Genomic DNA, 16759 nt, shown 5'->3' on the forward strand with positions numbered 1-16759 from the left:
CTGGGACAACATGAAACGCACCAACATTCGAATTATAGGGGTCCCAGAAGAAGAAGAGAAAAAGAAAGGAACTGAGAAAATATTTGAAGAGATCATAGTTGAAAACTTCCCTAATATGGGAAAAAGGAGAGAGTTAATCAATTCCAGGAAGCGCAGAGGCCCATATAGAATAAATCCAAGGAGGAACAAACAAAGACATATATTAATCAAAGTATCAAAAATTGAACACAAAGAAAAAATATTAAAAGCAGCAGGGAAAAGCAACACATGACATACAAGGGAATCCCCATAAGGTTAACAACTGATCTTTCAGCATAAACTCTGTAAACCAGAAGGGAGTGTCAGGACATATTTAAAGAAATGGAAGGGAAAAACCTACAACCAAGATTACTCTAGCCAGCAAGGATCTCATTCAGATTCGATGGAGAAATTAAAAGATTAAGAGACAAGCAAAAGCTAAGAGAATTCAGCACCACCAAACCAGCTTTACAACAAATGCTAAAGGAACTTCTCTAGGCAGGAAACACAAGAGAAGGAAAAGACCTACAATAACAAACACAAAACAATTAAGAAAATGGTAATAGGAACATACATATCGATAAATTACCTTAAATGTAAATGGATTAAATGCTCCAACCAAAAGACATAGACTGGCTGAATGGATACCAAAACAAGACCTGTATATACGCTGTGTACAAGAGACCCACTTCAGACCTAGGCCTACCTACAGACTGAAAGTGAGGGGATGGAAAAAGATATTCCACGCAAAAGGAAATTCAAAGAAAGCTGGAGTAGCAATTCTCATATCAGACAAAACAGACTTTAAAACAAAGACTATTACAAGAGACAAAGAACATTACCTAATGATCAAGAGATCAATCCAAGAAGAAGATACAACAATTGTAAATATTTATGCACCCTACATAGAGCACCTCAATACATAAGGCAAATACTAACAGCCATAAAAGGGGAAATCGACAGTAACACAATCATAATAGGGGACTTTAACACCCCACTTTCACCCATGGACAGATCATCCAAAATGAAAATAAATAAGGAAACACAACCTTTAAATGATACATTAAACAAGATGGACTTAATTGATATTTAAAGGACATTCCATCCCAAAACCACAGAACACACTTTCTTCTCAAGTGCTCATGGAACATTCTCCAGGATAGATCATATCTTGGGTCACAAATCAAGCCTTGGCAAATTTAAGAAAATTCAAATCATATCAAGTATCTTTTCCAACCACAACGCTATGAGACTAGATATCAATTACAGGAAAAAAACTGTAAAGAATACAAACACAGGGAGGCTAAACAATACACTACTTAATAACCAAGAGATCACTGAAGAAATCAAAGAAGAAATCAGAAACTACCTAGAAACAAATGACAGTGAAAACATGATGACCCAAAACCTATAGGAAGCAGCAAAAGCAGTTCTAAGAGGGAAGTTTATAGCAATACAATGCTACCTTAAGAAACAAGAAACATCTCAATAAACAACCTAACCTTACATCTGAGGCAATTAGAGAAAGAAAAACAACAACAAAAAACACAACCCAAAGTTAGCAGAAGGAAAGTAATCGTAAAGAACAGATCAGAAATAAATGAAAAAGAAATGAAGGAAACAACAGCAAAGATCAATAAACCTAAAAGCTGGTTCTTTGAGAAGATAAAATTGATAAACCATTAGCCAGACTCATAAAGAGAAAAAGGAGGAAGACTCATAATACCAGAATTAGAAATGAAAAAGCAGAAGTAACAACTGACACTGCAGAAATACAAAGGATCATGAGAGATTACTACAAGCAACTCTATGCCAATAAAATGGACAACCTGGAAAAAATGGACAAATTCTTAGAAAAGCACAACCTTCCGAGACTGAACAAGGAAGAAATAGAATATATAAACAGACCAATCACAAGCCCTGAAATTGAAACTGTGATTAAAAATCTTCCAACAAACAAAAGCCCAGGACCATATGGCTTCACGGGCGAATCCTATCAAACATTTAGAGAGAGCTAACACCTATCCTTCTCAAACTCTTCCAAAATACAGCAGAGGGAGGAACACTCCCAAACTCATTCTACCAGTCCACCATCACCCTGATACTAAAACCAGATAAAGATGTCACAAAGAAAGAAAACTACAGGCCAATATCACTGATGAACATAGATGCAAAAATCCTAAACAAAATACTAGCCAACAGAATCCAACAGCACATTAAAAGGATAATACACCATGATCAAGTGGGGTTTATCGAAGGAATACAAGGATTCTTCAATATACACAAATCAATCTATGTGATACACCATATTAAGAAACTGAAGAAAAAAACATATGATTATCTCAATAGATGCAGAAAAACCTTTCAACAAAATTCAACACCCATTTACGATAAAAACCCTCCAGAAAGTAGGCAAAGAGAGAACTTATCTCAACATAATATAGGCCATATATGACAAATCCACAGCCAATATGGTTCTCAATGGTGAAAAACTGAAACCAATTCCACTAAAATCAGGAACAAGACAAGGTTGCCCATTCTCACCACTATTATTCAACATAGTTTTGGAAGTTTTAGCCACAGGAATCACAGAAGAAAAAGAAATAAAAGGAATCCAAATAGGAAAAGAAGAAGTAAAGCTGTCACAGTTTTCAGATGAGATGATACTATACATAGAGAATCCTAAAGATGCTACCAGAAAACTACTAGAGCTAATCAGTGAATTTGGTAAAGAATCAGGATACAAAATTAATGCACAGAAATCTCTTGCATTCCTATACACTAATGATGAAAAATCTGAAAGAGAAATTAAGGAAACACTCCTATTTACCACTGAAAGAAAAAGAATAAAATACCTAGGAATAAAGCTACCTAAGAAGACAAAAGTCCTGTGTGCAGAAAACTATAAGACACTGATGAATGAAATGAAAGATGATACAACAGATGGAGAGATATACCATGTTCTTGGGTTGGAAGAATCAACATTGTGAAAATGACTATACTACCCAAAGCAATCTACAGATTCAGTGCAATCCCTATCAAACTACCAATGGCATTTTTCATAGAACTAGAACAAAATCTTTCACAATTTGTACGGAAACACAAGAGACCCCAAATAGCCAAAGCAATCTTGAGAACGAAAAACGGAGCTGGAGGAATCAGGCTCCCTGACTTCAGACTATATTACAAAGCTACAGTAATCAAGACAGTATGGTACTGCCACAAAAACAGAAATATAGGTCAATGGAACAGTAGAGAAAGCCCAAAGATCAATCCACACACATATGGTTACCTTATTTTTGGTAAAGGAGGCAAGAATATACAATGGAGAAAAGACAGCCTCTTCAGTAAGTGGTGCTGGGAAAACTGGACAGCTACATGTAAAAGAATGATGTTGGAACACTCCCTAACACCATACACAAAAAGAAACTCAAAATGGAGTAAAGACCTAAATGTAAGGCCATACACTATGAAACTCTTAGAGGAAAACACAGAACACTCTATGACATAAATCACAGCAAGATCCTTTTTGAACCACCTCCTAGAAACATGGAAATAAAAAACAAATAAACAAATGGGACCTAATGAAACTTAAAAGCTTTTGCACAGCAAAGGGAACCATAAACAAAATGAAAAGACAACCCTCAGAATGGAGAAATTATTTGCAAATGAAGCAACTGACAAAGGGTTAATCTCCAATATATACAAGCAGCTCATGCAGCTCGATAAAAAACACAAACAACCCAATCCAAAAATGGGTAGAAGACAAACACATGAAAGAATGCTCAACATCATTAATCATTACAAGGAGGTATCACCTCACACCGGTCAGAATGGCCATCATCAAAACATCTACAAACAGTAAATACTGGAGAGGGTGTGGAGAAAAGGGAACCCTCTTGCACTGTTGATGGGAATGTGAATTGATACAGCCACTATGGAGAACATTATGGAGGTTCCTTAAAAAACTAAAAATAGAACTACCATACGACGCAACAACTCCACTACTGGGCACATACCCTGAGAAAATAATTCAAAATGAGTCATGCACCATAATGTTCATTGCCGCTCTATTTACAATAGCCAGGACATAGAAGCAACCTAAGTGTCCATCAACAGATGAATGGATAAAGAAGATGTGGCGCATATATACAATGAAATATTAGCCATAAAAAGAAATGAAACTGAGTGATTTGTAGTGAGGTGGATGGACCTAGAGTTTGTCATACATAGTGAAGTCAGAAAGAGAAAAACAAATACCGTATGCTAACACATATATATAGAATCTAAAACAAAACAAAAAAATGGTTATGAAGAACCTAGAGGCAGGACAGGAATAAAGATGCAGACCTACTAGAGAATGGACTTGAGGACACGGGGATGGGGAAGGGTAAGTTGGGACGAAGTGAGAGAGTGGCATGGACTTATATATACTACCAAATGTAAAATAGATAGCTAGTGGGAAGCAGCCGCATAGCACAGGGAGATCAGCTCGGTGCTCTGTGACCACCTAGAGGGGTGGGATAGGGAGGGTGGGAGGGAGGGAGACGCAAGAGGGAGGAAATATGGGGATATATGTATAGCTGATTCACTTTGTTATAAAGCAGAAACTAACGCCATTGTAAAGCAATTATACTCTAATAAAGTTGTTTAAAAAAAAAGTGAATAGGATTGTTAAAAAAAAAAAGTTATGTTTAGTCTACACTGCAAAAAAAAAAAATTAAAACCAATGACAACCAGGAGTTTCTGACCACATCCCAGTTTTCAAAAAGTTATTATTCTTTTTAATTGTGGTAAAACAGAACATAAAATTTACCACCTTAGGTATTTTTAAGTGTACAGTTCAGTAGTGTTAAGTACATTCACATATTGTGAAAAAAAATTCACACTTAAAAAATTACGATTATAACAATTTTTTTAATTATTTAAGAATTTAAAGTCATCTAAAACAAATGTATGTCATTTTTTTTGTATTCCTTCCAAATCTTTGCACACTTATGTATTATAGATACATCTATTGGAAACTTACTATATACTAATCTGCGCTTTCCAATTATTTAAAATGTTTTAGGGGCTTCCCTGGTGGCGCAGTGGTTAGGAGTCTGCCTGCCAATGCAGGGGACATGGGTTCGAGCCCTGGTCCAGGAGGATCCCACATGCCGCGGAGCAACTAAGCCCATGTGCCACAGCTGCTGAGCCTGTGCTCTAGATCCTGCACACTGCAACCAAGAGTGGCCCCTGCTCGCGGCAACTAGAGAAAGCCCATGCGCATCGGCAAGGACCCAGTGCAGCCAAAAATAAATAAATAAAATTAATTAATTAAAAAATAATAATAAAAAATAAAATATTTTATATTATTCCAGTTTTTAAAATAATAAGAAATGATATATCTTTTTTTCATTTTTACTTTTCATTTCTAAGAAATGAAAGCTGATTTATAATTTCTTGCAAAGGTGATTAATACTGTAAATGAACAACTTTATGAATGTATTTTTTTTCCTTTGTGAACTATTTTCTTAGATAAACATCCAAGAATAGAATTATAGGGTGAAAACACACAAACTCCATTTTTTTACTGCCATCCCATCCTTTTATTTTTTTTAACTTACCTCTCCCATTCATCCCCAAACATATGGTTACATTTTTTTGTGCTCCCTTTATCATCTGTTTATTCCATCTCCTTTGGAAGAGAAATAACTTTTTCTTAGCTCTTAAGTGGTTATAAGGAAAACAAATGCAGCAACATCATCAAATCCCTGATACTTCCTTCTCAGTCTATCAGCATATTGTTTTTTACTTGCCAATGCAAAGAGGAAAGTAGGCCTCTGAATGGTTTAATCACATATTCCTTTGTGTTATCAGCCAACATCATGCGCATTTAAAAAGTCACAGACCAAAAAGCTCTTAGATTTTTGCGTGACTTAAAATGATTTTTACATATCAATAACACACAAATAAACAGAGTAGAAGGAAGTTTTAAGTACAGAAAAAGTAACAAATAGCAAACTCCAAACCACAGGATCTCTGTTTAAAATTATGCCTAATACAGCCTCTGTTTTGCAGAAAAGAAAAACCAGCCAAGTGTCTTTCTAAAACATTAATGGCTATCAGTCATTACATCACACATATGTCATCTGACACAATTAAACTTTTAGATTAGTAAACACTTTTCCCCTGTTACAACAGAGGGTTAGTGTTCAAGCAGAGGAAAAAAAAATCTTAGTACACATAAAAGCATCAAAACGCAGCCAAACCATAGGGTAAGTCTAAATTTCCCCTATTTCAATTCAACCAATGAGTCCTGCTTTGACAAACAAATACACGTGAAAATTTTATAACATCAGAGAACTTATTTTCCAAAGCTTTTCTGCCAAATGCAATAAGCACTAGCATTTGATGGCAAAGAAACTGAACTTCAGTATCAGTTAAATTAACAAACTCACCTCTTCCTCTGATACCCAAGTTTCAGATGTAATACACATTTGGGGAACTCTCCAGAAGATTCTGTTACCTTCTAATAGGTGTATATACAATGAATATTGGATGATCATGAATATATACACATCATAAATATGTACAAATATTTTTCACAAATCTGCTTTTTCTTCAACCTGACTGTAGTTTTGCTAAAGAAAACTATGATGTCTATTTCCCACCTGGAAATAATTTAAGTACAAATGCCACATGACATACTAAAACATGGACTTTGGAATAGATGGCTTAATAACTGTGTAACACTGAGCAGGTTGTTTAACCCTGCTGTACGTCTCAAGTTCTTCATCCATAAAATGGAAACAAGAATGCCACCCTCACAAGATGGCTGTATAAAATGATAAATAAATGAAATGTACCTCAGACTCAACAGATGCTCAATAAACATGAATTTCCCTTCTCTCCCCATACTTTTTTTCTTAGGTCCTCCAAAAATATATTCAGTTGGTTGACAAAGCAGGATTCCAATTATCCAAATGAGGAAATTTAGGTTTCTAACTGCTGAAAAAAAGAAATTCTTGACACGGTTACTTTCTTTCAACATTATGCCTCTAGAACTAGAAGTAAAGGTGAAAGTTCTTTCAAACAGTAAGACTTTTTTCCCAAAATTCTAGAATAAATTATAGAAATTGTGGTGAGCAACTGGAAAATCCTCATTCACGGGAAACCACATCCTTTCCATGTAAGAATCACGGGGTGCTTTTCCCAGAGTGATAGTCCTAGTCCTCTCTTCTAGCCTCAGCTATAGGATGACCTCAGTAAAGGGTGCTTGGTAGATGCCCCCAGTGAAGTCTGATGTGATGGTAAGTAGATACTATACAGGAAAGGCATGGTACTAAAAGTATAATGTGGTGCTGTGGTTTTGGGGTTCCTGTCCAATCAAAGATAAGGATATAAGAAATAACCTGCAGTTAAAAACAGGAGAAAAGTGGTTGGCTGAAGCCTTTGTGCACCAAAACTCATAACTATTCACGGTGCATCTTAAAGCCAGTGACCCACAGGATGGAAATCTAAAAAAAGGCTGCCACCCACAACGCGCCTAGAGACAGCTAATTGCAGGATGATACTCTTAAATGAGATAACCCTTGTCACTTCATTGTCAGTTAACCAAGATGCCTTTCCCAGAAAGAAGTCTTTGAGCTCTTCAGAGGAGCTCATTGATGCCCACTGCATCCCTTTTTGTTCATCTTGGGGAAACTTACAGGTGGTTTTGGGGTAGTGGTAATAAAACCAGTATGTCTTTGAATTCTACTCTGTATTTGAGCTCCCAATTGTCTTGTTCTACTCATTAACAGTTAGTTAGTATCCCAACAGGGCAAGAACCACCTACATTATTTGAGGGGCCCAGGGCAAAATGAAAATATGGGGCCTCTTGTTCAAAAAGTATTAAGAATTTCACGACGGCTACCACAGAGCATTCAACCAAACACAGGGCTCTGTGACTGCATAGATCACACACCCGTAACGCCCACCCTGGACAGGACTATGGTGAGGACCTACAAGGAGACTAGATAACAGATTCCATCCCCGAAACAACTGACCATAACTAAGCACATAGGTAAGTATTCAGGCAGTTTCACTAGCCTGAAAACAGCACAGATGCTCTGTTTGCTTTAAATAACTCTTGATAAATCTAATTATAAGAGAAATTATCTTTAAAATCCATAGACCATAACTGATTATGAATTAATAAAATTTTAATAACAACAAAAATTTAGGTTTCAAAGTTAAAAGTATAGAAAACCTAAGTTCAAGGATTAGGAAAGGTTGAAAAAAATTATCTTTCAAAACATTTTGCTAATTTAGTATATGTTCATTTAGAATTAGGGTAAATTGTAAAACTGCCCACAGTTCTCGACTCAAATAAAGAAGCAGAGTCTATTTCCCCAACCCTTTGATCTGGGTTGGTCAAAACCAATGGGGAGTTAGAGACATGGCACAGGCAGAGCCTTGAAGAATACTTGTGCACCGGGACCTGTAGCCACCACGTAAACAAGCCCAGGCCAGCCTGCCACACAGGAGAGACATGTGGTACAATCACCCCATCTAACTGTGAGCCAAATGCCAATACGTAAGTAAGCACATCCTAGGCCATCCAGTCCCCAGCTGAGCAACCAGCTAACCAGAGACACAGGACTGAATTCAAACAAGAACAGCCAACCATGGCCCAGGTCAACAGAACTGCCCAGCTGATTCAGAGACTCATGAACAATAATGAACTGTTGTTTTAAACCACTAAGGTTTGGGGTAGTTTGCTATACAGTAAAATTGTTAAATGATACAAGTAGTATTTCAGCTCAGTAAGAGAAAAATGGATTATGCAGTTAACAGGGGCTGAGACAACTAGCTCACCATTTTTGGCGAGGAGATTAGCTTCTCACTAAATTGCAGAATACATTCCAGATGGATTAAAAAAGTATATATAAAGAATAATAGCAGGCTTCCCTGGTGGCGCAGTGGTTGAGAGTCCGCCTGCCAATGCAGGGGACATGATTTCGTGCCCCGGTCCGGGAAGATCCCACATGCCGCGGAGCGGCTGGGCCCGTGAGCCATGGCAGCTGAGCCTGCGCGTCCGGAGCCTGTGCTCCGCAACGGGAGAAGCCACAACAGTGAGAGGCCCGCACACCGCAAAAAAAAAAAAAAAAAAAAAGAATAATAGCATAAAAATGTTAAAATAAATTATATGTCGATAATATTCTTGGCATGGGAAGACTTTCCTAGACAGAGAAACCTAAAGGAAAAAGATGAATAGACTTTATTATGAAAATACTTTATAAATTTTACTTGTCTAAAAAACATCATAAATAAAAATAAAAGGCAAATGCCAAATTGGTAAAACTTCTTTTACATATGAAGAGAGATTACATTCCTTACATATACAAGGTATTTTTTATGCATGACAGAAGTATGCTAAAAGATTGCCACTCTTAATATACACAAAATAAGAAAAAGCTGAACTACCTGATATACTATTGAACAAAAGGTTTTACATATGTAAATCACAAGAGAAGAAAGATAAATGGCCAATTAACATTTTTTAAATGTTCAATCTCACTGGTAAGCAAAGAAAGAAAGATTGAAATAACAGTCAAATTATTTTTTCAGTTAAGAATTGTAAAGATCAAAACAATAATACCTACAAAATAGACATTTTTATATACTGCTGGAGTAACTATAATTTAGTACATTTTTGCTAAGCAATATGTATGTGTACGTGTGTGTGTGTGGTGTGTGTGTGTGAGTGAGAAATATTTTTTGATTGAGCAATTTTCCTTCTAAGAATACATCCAGATGAAACAATCAGGGGTTTTGGGAAGATGGCCACTTGACCTCATGATCCTGAAGCGCCTTTCCTTTTGGTATCCTCTCTGGAACCAAACGCCCAAGGCAGTTACGCTAGAGGAGTTTGGGGATGCCCCTGAGGATACATGATCTTCATGTTTCTTAGCTGAGATCTAGATTTGTGATGCTGACAGATAGCGAAGTTTCAGAAAGATGATGTATTATAACGTCTTTTTTCTGATCAATGAATAGCACCATTTTTGATATGGCATAACTTATTAGTCAAATAAAGATGAAAAACCATCCTCAGAATTGTAGTTAACATTTGTTGAGAGATTACTGTGTTCCAAGCACTATTCTAAGCAATTAATGTCTTTACACATTTCAGTCCTCACAACAAGCCAATGAAAGAGGCACCATTCTACAGATGGGAAAACTGAGGTTTAGGAGGGTTTTGGCTTTTTGTTTAAGTAATTTGCCCAAGGTCACAGAGCCAGGACTGGAATACAAGTAAGCTGTCTCTAGACACAGAGTTCTTAATCATTATACTAGAATAAGTCAGATACGCCACTTCAAACCCTAGAACATTTATTAGCATGCATTTAAAGGAAACAATGTTGGATGTCTTACCGCAACCTTAGAAGCAGTGGCTTTCTCTAACAGGCTCTTGCTGGACCAGATTCAAAGGCACCTACATCCCAAGTCACTCGAAGATTGGAGACCCACTTCACTGGCCTCACCATGTAAACTAGTGGTACCCAGAGCTTCTGCTAAACACCAAGGGCACAGAAGCCATTCTGCCCTCCCACCCTGACCTTACCTATCCCTGTACCTGGTAAATTGACTTTTTGGTTCCTAAATAACAATAGCTATCATTACTGAGTGCAGAGCTAGTAAGCCAAACTTTGACCTCAGAACCTACGAACGTACCATCACTAACTATTACACGAGTAAATGTACCATACCAACTATTTCACATTACAGCCAACTCAGCAATGCTTAATCATTCGTATATGAAGGGACTTGGGCTTCACTTTCAGTTTGTCCTAAGGACTTTATTGGAATTCATAGCAGTTCCTGGATATCCAGCACCCATAAGACCCCCAAACTTCCTCAGTTCTACATTTCTACATCCTATCCTCACTGTTCAGAGGATACATTTTATGAAAGAAATTTTGTTTCCAAGAGAAAGAACCCAACAATTACGTAAATGGAAAATGAAGACAATCAAACTTTTCATGCTTCTGGACAGGTATTAATACTGAAAGATCTCAAATAATTCTCACTACACTTAGAATATGATGAAATTTTCATTATACATACAATATGATGAAATTTAACCTCTGTATCTGCATTGAGATATTTCAACAGATGATTATTTCATACTTAACTCTGGCACACACATACTCACAAAAAAGGAATAGAAAAGATTTCTTTAGTCAAGAATTTTCAGCGATAAAACCTTCCTAGCTACGGCAGTTTACCTGAGTCCTCCAACAGTATTATTTAGGAAGCGAGAAGAGTTTCATTTTTTTAGTGGCTTTTGAGGATTTTAGAATAAATCATCCTAATGATTCATGAGCCTGAACTGAAAGAATTCTCTGCTGCTCTGTTCTTTGTAGGATTGCCCTTACCCAAGACATCCAGTTTCAAGAAATTATCTTAGTGGCAAGAAAGCATTCACTCCTAGAACAAATGTTTATTAAGCACCTATAACATGACAAGAAATGTATTGTGCTAAGAATATAGTAGTGAATAAGACAAAAGAAAAAAAAGGTCCCTGCCTTCAGAGAGTTTACACACTAGTTTTAGGAGGATACTGACTTCTGCTTCTATTTTCACATAAACCAATTATCACCACTTCATTAAATGATGACAATATAGCATCTTCCAGATGCCTGGTGATAAATGGACAGGAAGTAAATTTATCAATGTACAGCTCAGAATGCTTATCCAACTAAAACTAAAGTGGCACTAAGATGCACAGAAAAGAGAAAATTAAAAGCCCCTTGCACATGAGAAAACAAGGACTCCACACAGGTAGCAGAACTAATTTTAAACTGACACATTAGGAAAACACTTTACAAATCTAGTGACACTCATGCAATGGTGTTATGCCATGGAGAGTAAGGACAGGCTCCAGCACAAATCATCATTTCATGGGCTTGGCTAATCTGCCACGTAAGTCATCCAAGTAATCTGCCCCCTAGCCAGGGAAAGTATAAAGATAAGTTTACACTAAACCAAAGGTATGTGATAGTGAGGTATGTCACACACCTGTCTAGTCACAATAGAATTGTCTAAAAGGGATTTTTCTCAGTGTTAGACTCAGCATAAAAACTATTTTTAAGATTTATCTTTCAATAAACTGTGTTTTTCCATACTACAGAATGTCTAGATTACAGAATACTATGCAGCCATTACAAATAGAGAAGTAGATCTACATAGTGTGAAAGAGCTCCAGTACATACTGTTGGAAGAAAAACAAAAAAGAGAGGCAGGCTAATACATAGAGTATGGTACTATTTATGAATTTTTTAGCCTCACAAAACAACATTTTGTTTTTGAATGCAAAGAAAAGAGGTCTAGAAAGACACAAAAACATACAAAAGTGATATTTCTGAGAAGATGATAAAGAACTAAGTTTGAGAATTTAGCATTTTGTATAATCTTAATATATATAATAAAACTAAGTAGTAAATTGCATTAAAACTAAGTCAAATTTCTTATAGTATTCATATGTTTCTTTCAAAAGCTTGTTCATCCTCTTTTTTGATCTAAAAAGAATGGAGACTTAATACATAGATTCAAGCAAAACTCTATGGTTTTGATCATCTTGTCCATACTAAAAATCATGGAAAAACCCAACCTGGAGTTAAGCAGAAAAAAATAAACCCCAGAACTGAGAATGTATAAAAGACAAAGGAAGCCTTGCTATATAGAAAATATGGAAAGCATTAAATCAAGCACCCTCATCAAACCCCTTTAAAGACCCCTCTGCCATTGTGTCCACAAAAAGATACAGCACCATTAAAGATAAGATTCAGCGTTTCTTCAGCCCCAAGTGCAGGTGTGGCAGGAAACCTAAGAATGAGATAAGTCATCAAAGAGATATGAAGAAGAAGGAGGAGGAAAAAAAGAAAGAAAATGAAAAACAAACCAAACAAAAAGTGTACCAAAGAGAGAAAAAAGAAGTCTGAAACAGAAAGAGCGTTAGTGTCTACTAACCTAAGAGTCACATAATTGCTCCAGCACAAAAGAAATTGGCAGTCTATATTTGTAGAACAATTTACCAAGCATTTCTACATCCATTATGGAATAGAATCTTTGTAACAACACAGTGAGTAGTTATTCCATTTTATAGAAAGAAACTGAAGTTCTGGGAAGGTAAGGGAATTGCCAAAAGCCGCATAGCTAATAAGTGACAGAACTGGGGTCTTTGAACTTCAAGCCCAGTGTTCTTTCCAATACCCTACTATTGTTATAGACTGTCCCTCAAATTGCTACTAATTTTCAAATAACAATGAAAATTTCAAGAAGCAAATGTATTATCAATACATTTATTGATGTTTACATGGTAAGCTATTTTTCTTTCCTCTAGAAAAGCCAACTATAAAAAAAAAATACCTGATTCGTTCTTTCAAAAACAACAGAATGTGGTAGAGAGCAGTGGACGGGAGGGGAGTTCTGTTAATAAAAGGCAACATGAGGGAGTCTTGTGTGATGGAGCTGTTTGGTGTCTTGAATGTGGTGGTGGATACACAAACCTGCATGTGTGATAAAACTGTATAGAACTTAATACACCCACAAATGAGTATAAGTAAAATTGTGGAAATCTGAAGAAAATCTATAGATTTTATCAATGTCAATACCCTGGTTTGTGATATTATGCTATAGTTTTACAAAATGCTACTACTGGAAGAAAGGGGGTAAAGGATACATGAGATTTAGCTGTATTTTTTGTTATAACTGCATGGGAATACACAACTATCTCAACAAAAAAATTCAATCAAAAAATCAACAGAATATTCATATCACCAACACCGATTCTGAAACAGATCAGTGATATTGTATAGAAATATGAGAAGACATAATGCAGTTATTCAAAGCTGACTTCTTTATAGTGGAACTGACAGAGGCATGACCCATGAAATTTGAATTTTAAAAATTATTATTTCAAGCCTGAGATGATAATTTTGAATAGTTTTTGAAGACATAATACCTTAAGAGTGAGACCCAGATCACCCTAGTCATGCAAATGATAAACCACTGGTAGAAGGACGAATCAGGAAGATGAAGAAAATAGACTTTTTGATTTAGAACAAAGGGCTATTTAAGAATTCCATCTCATGACCAACAGACACATGAAAAGATGCTCAACATCGCTAATTATTAGAGAAATGCAAATCAAAACTGCAATGAGGCACCACCTCACAATGGTCAGAATGGCCATCATTAAAAAGTCTACAAATAACGGATGCTGGAGAGGGTATGGAGAAAAGGGAACCCTCCTTCACTGTTGGTGGGAATGTAAGTTGGTGTGGCCACTATGGAAAGCAGTATGGAGGTTCCTTAAAAACTAAAAATAGAGGTGCCATATGATCCAGCAAGCCCACTCCTGGGTATATATCCAGACAAAACTATAATTCAAAAAGGTACATGCACCCCTACTATTCATAGCACTATTCACAATAGCCAAGACATGGAAACAACCTAAATGTCCAATGACAGATGAACAGATAAAGAAGATGTGGTACATATATACAATGGAATACTACTCAGCCATTAAAAAGAATGAAATAATGTGATTACAGCAACATGGATGGACCTAGAAATTCTCGTACTAAGTGTAGTAAGTCAGAAAGAGAAAGACAAATACCATATGATATCACTTATATGTGGAATATAAAATATGACATAAACGAACTTACCTATGTAAGAGACTCACAGACATAGAGAACAGACTTGTGGTTGCCAGGGGGATGGTGCAGGATGGATTGGGAGTTTGGGATTAGCAGATGCAAACTATTATATACAGAATGGATGAACAACAAGGTCTTACTCTATAGCACAGGGAACTATATTCAATATCCTGTGATAAACCATAATGGAAAAGAATATGAAAAAGAATGTATATATGTATAACTGAATCACTTTGCTGTACAGCAGAAATTTACACATTGTAAACCAACTACACTTTAATAAAATAAATTTTAAAAAGAGAATTCCATCTCAAAGCATCAACTGACATAAAACTAGAAGTGTAATCTAATTGCTCTATAAGACAATTTGAGAATTATGATGATAATTATGGGATGTACTAAGAATTGTCCAATAATAACACTAATCATAATAGTACTATTTATCGAGCATATCCTATGTGCCTGGCATTAAGCTGCGTGCTTCACATAAGAGATGGAAAATCCTCACAACAACCCTGGGAAGTAAAATACGGATGGATCTAATCTAATTTACGCAAGGTCACATAATTAGAAAGTGGCAGAGCTTGACTTTAAATTCTGACTCTAAAGCCTGTGTGCTATTTCCTGCTCCATAATACATAGGAAAGAAATACCTTATCTTGATAGTCTGGTACATGACTCTAGGGTGAGGGAAAAAATTATATCCAGTAGTATAAAACTATCACTGTTATTATACTAACCTGCTTGTAAGTTCCATCTAGCAAGGTGTCCAGGTGTTGGAGAGGAGCAGGTGTTTTATCTTTGAACCTTGTTAATAGCCGGCGTTGAATGGCCCGAAATTGTACAGCTCTTTCAGATAAGAGTTCTTCTAATTTTTCACCATTTATCCGCAACTACAATGAAGAATTTCTTTAATTCAGGTTAAATGTGCACAACAAAACGTGTCTAAAGTAAGGATACTGGCAATGCCAATAAAAGTTTGAAAAGAGTAAAGAAGAAATTTAAGTGTGTTACAGAGTTTAGAGAATTAAAACTGTGATATTTGATACATGAATACATAGGTGATACAGTGAAATAGGTCAAATAGAAATTTAGTAAAAATGGCCCAGTTGTCATTGGGGTAAAGATAGATCATTCAATAAATGTTTGTGATAACTGATTAAATACATAAGGGAAAAAAGGAACAAGGATTTTTCCCCCAGTCTTTACAATAAAATCAATTGCAGAGGAATCAAAAGTTTAAACACAACAAAGCATGAGAAAATTATATTTTTAAAAATAATCTTAGCATGAGACAGATCTTTATAAGTCAAAAGCCCACATACACACACACCCCCCTGATAAATTACTAACTAAAAAACATTTTTTTAATTCTACGTGGTTAAGGAAAAAGGTAGAGAAAAACATTATAAGTAAAGTGATAAGACAAACAGCAAACTGTAAAAAATAATAGCAATAACCACAGAGACAAAAAACCATGCGTATAATATCTAGAAAGCATCTACAAATTGATGAAAAAGGACCACAACCCTAACAAATGAGTAAGAAGAAGAGCAACAATCCAATAGAAAAGTGGGCAAAATTCACAGAAAAGTTAATACAAATAGCTCTCAAACATACAGCGTTTGACCTGGCAATCCCACTTCCAGGAATTTATCCTAGGGGTGAGCTTGCAAAAAGTAATGTACACACAAGGATATTCATTATAGGATTTTTTCTGTTGCTATTATAGTAAGATAATGTTAATAATCAAAATACTCATCAATAGAGGAACAGGTTGAATAAATAAAGAGGACTTTGCAGGACCACCAGGTACTGATAAGCAATGCTAGCCAAAGATGCATTGAATGAAACAAAGCAAAACTGAAATACAGAATATCATTCATGTATTTTTTTTAATCTATATAGTAACATAGTTGTGACTGCATAGAATAGTTCTAGAAGGGTAACAAGAAACTGTACACCAAAAATTGCCTCCAAAGAGGAGACTGAATAGTGGGAGGATGAGAATCAGAAACGACTCTTTTCAGTATAACTCCTCTCAT

General features: G+C 35.9%; 1 protein-coding gene across 5 annotated transcripts in view; it reads right to left on the reverse strand.

Annotated features, from left to right (window-relative positions):
• Nucleotides 1–16759, reverse strand: part of BBS9 (Bardet-Biedl syndrome 9) — a 432087-nt gene that overhangs the window by 195267 nt on the left and 220061 nt on the right. For all 5 annotated transcript variants that reach the window (XM_049714453.1, XM_049714454.1, XM_049714452.1 and 2 more), the window contains one exon: nt 15455–15607. In XM_049714453.1, the coding sequence (XP_049570410.1) occupies nt 15455–15607 (153 nt within the window). The remainder of the gene's footprint in view (nt 1–15454; nt 15608–16759) is intronic.

Source organism: Orcinus orca, chromosome 9, assembly GCF_937001465.1.
Source record: "Orcinus orca chromosome 9, mOrcOrc1.1, whole genome shotgun sequence".
Taxonomy (NCBI): Eukaryota; Metazoa; Chordata; class Mammalia; order Artiodactyla; family Delphinidae; genus Orcinus; species Orcinus orca.